Here is a 2,500-nt window from a genome sequence, read left to right as displayed (position 1 = left end):
AATATGTAGCAGTTCTGTTTACTGTTTTATATTGTGCAAGCCCAGTAGCCCAGTGGCATGGATATTGCCATTGACTGAATGATAACTCGTGCAATATTTGTGCTGTTGATCACATTAATGCTTGTGCACATGTGACAGGAGAATGTGGCTCACACATCGACGAAGTGCTGCAACGCCTGTGGGTTTACTACAATGAGTTACACAAGCAGTACAACTTTAGTTTGAGAGGGAAGGAAAAAATGTCCTTCGGATGAATGTGTTCTAGGGCCTGATGTTCCAAAAGATCAATTAGTTAGTTTTTTTGTTTTCTTTTTCTGAAAAAGGAGTCGGTTTCTGTGTTTTTAGAAGTTGTTGGTTTTAAAACAGTTTTGTGGATGCTCAAGGAAATTCTTTTACTTGCGCATGGGATTCCATTCGACTACTCTGAGGAGATTGAAGAAAATTCCATTACTTACACAGTACACACCTTGCAAAGCAAACTCGAGCTAAAATACAGTAGTGCCACTACAATGCAATCCAATGTGGGGCATGGACGATCCAGAATCGATCCGGTAAGTTCCAGAATCGATCCGGCATTTTTTTAAAGATTCAATTACCTCCATGGATATTTCGGGAGCAAATGAATGTTAAATTAAATAAAAGCACTTCAAAACATTGCAAGGCTGATACAGACTGATACAGAAAACAGCCAATAAATTGTTGCTCAGTATCTGACTACTTGCATTGCCTCATCATGACTGATTAAACATTTGCTTTGCTTTCAGTAGAAATGTAATGCATTGCAATGCATTGTAGAATTGAATCGAATCGAATCGGATCGGATCGGATCGCATGAATCGAATCGAATCGAATCGCTAACTCCCGAATCGTGATTGAATCGGATCGTGAGGGCAGTGCCCAGGGCCGGTTTTAAGCATAGGCCGACTAGGCGGTCGTCTAGAGCGCAAGAACTCAAACTCGCCTAGGGCACCAAATAAGCCAGAACCGGCCCTGGCAGTGCCGATCCACACCACCAGTGTTGTGTGTACAATACTTAAAGAAATGACAACACATAGCCTAATAAATGTATTTGTACATGTACCATATGTAGGTGTATACACACATGTTTGTGCATATGTGCATTCCATGTATTGTGTTACTGTATCTATTGTTGTATAATGCTGTAATTGTATAGTATAGTATACCTGTCCCGCGCAGTGCCAAGATGGCTTGCGTCTGTGCTGCCTCCACTGTCCTGGCAGCTCTCCCAGTATGGATGTATACATGTCTGTTTGTATTGATGTGTCGTGTGTACATACTGTATACATTGACGGTACGTAGAGTACATAAGTAAGTGGGCTAAGTAAGTAAATCCATGTATTGCTTGTATTGTATGCACCTGTCCCTACCATAGTTATGTACAAGATACTGTATGAATAAGTAGTTATGTGTGTCACCAAGTATGTATGAATATGCATGTACAGTACATTCACCTATTGCTTGTATTGTATGCACCGGTCCCTACCATAGTTATAATATATCATATTAGCCTATATATAAGATTGTACGAACGTAGGTACTGGTATGCATAAGTAGTTATGTGTGTCACCAAGTATGTATGGATGATTTGCATGTACAGTACAAGTACATTCATGTAGTGCTTGTATTGTCTGTACCTGTCGTCCAGAGTGGCAGGATGGCTGTGAGTAGCGTTGGGGCTGCCTCCTCCTCCACCTCCTCCTCCACCTTCTCCTCCTCCTCCTCCACCTCCTCCTCCACCATAGGCCTGGCAGGGCTCCCAGTACTGCCTCTCGGGCTGCCCGCTCAACTGCCCGTCTGAAAAGCTGCTGCTCCGGCTCCACTCCCACTCCTCCGCACGCAGGAGACGAGGCCCCCGCACGCGCTCACTGGGGGGACACGGGGCCCACGCCAACGCCGCAGCTGAGGAGGAGGAAGAGGAAGAAGAAAGAACAGGAAGAGTGAGAAAGATGGAAGCAGGGAGTGGGGGAAAAGATAGATAGAGAGAGAGAGAGAGAGAGAGAGAGAGAGAGAGAGAGAGAGAGGACGAGAGCGAGCAAGGGAAGGAAAGGGAGAGCGGGACACTGTGGGGACACGGGGCCCACACCGTAGCTAAGGAGGAGGGAGAAGAAAGAAGAGTGAGAAAGATGGAGGCAGGGAGTGGGGGAAAAAAAGAGAGAGAGAGAGAGAGAGAGAGAGAGAGAGAGAGAGAGAGAGAAAGAGAGGACAAAGCAGAAAGATTGCAAGAGAGAGGATGAGAGCAAGCGAGTGAAAGAAAGGGAGAGCAAGACACAGCAACTGAGGAGGGAGAAGAAAGAAGAGTGAGAAAGATGGAGGCAGGGAGTGGGGGAAAAGATAGATAGATAGATAGATAGAGAGAGAGAGAGAGAGAGAGAGAGAGAGAGAGAGAGAGAGAGAGAGAGAGAGAGAGAGAGAGAGAGAGAGAGAGATCGCAAGAGAGAGGACGAGAGCAAGCTAGGGAGGGATAGGGAGAGGGAGACAC

At 45.6% G+C, this 2,500-nt stretch overlaps 1 protein-coding gene across 1 annotated transcript in view; it reads right to left on the bottom strand.

The window, feature by feature from the left end:
• The window catches only part of LOC134451723 (dystrophin-related protein 2-like), a 58,208-nt gene that overhangs the window by 42,398 nt on the left and 13,310 nt on the right, over positions 1 to 2,500 (bottom strand). The window contains exon 4 of the mRNA XM_063202126.1: positions 1,747 to 1,920. Coding sequence (XP_063058196.1) covers positions 1,747 to 1,920 — 174 coding nt within the window. The remainder of the gene's footprint in view (positions 1 to 1,746; positions 1,921 to 2,500) is intronic.

This window comes from Engraulis encrasicolus, chromosome 7 (assembly GCF_034702125.1).
Source record: "Engraulis encrasicolus isolate BLACKSEA-1 chromosome 7, IST_EnEncr_1.0, whole genome shotgun sequence".
NCBI lineage: Eukaryota > Metazoa > Chordata > Actinopteri > Clupeiformes > Engraulidae > Engraulis > Engraulis encrasicolus.
Note: the sequence above shows the minus strand (reverse complement) of the source record. Positions and strands in the feature narration are given on the sequence as shown.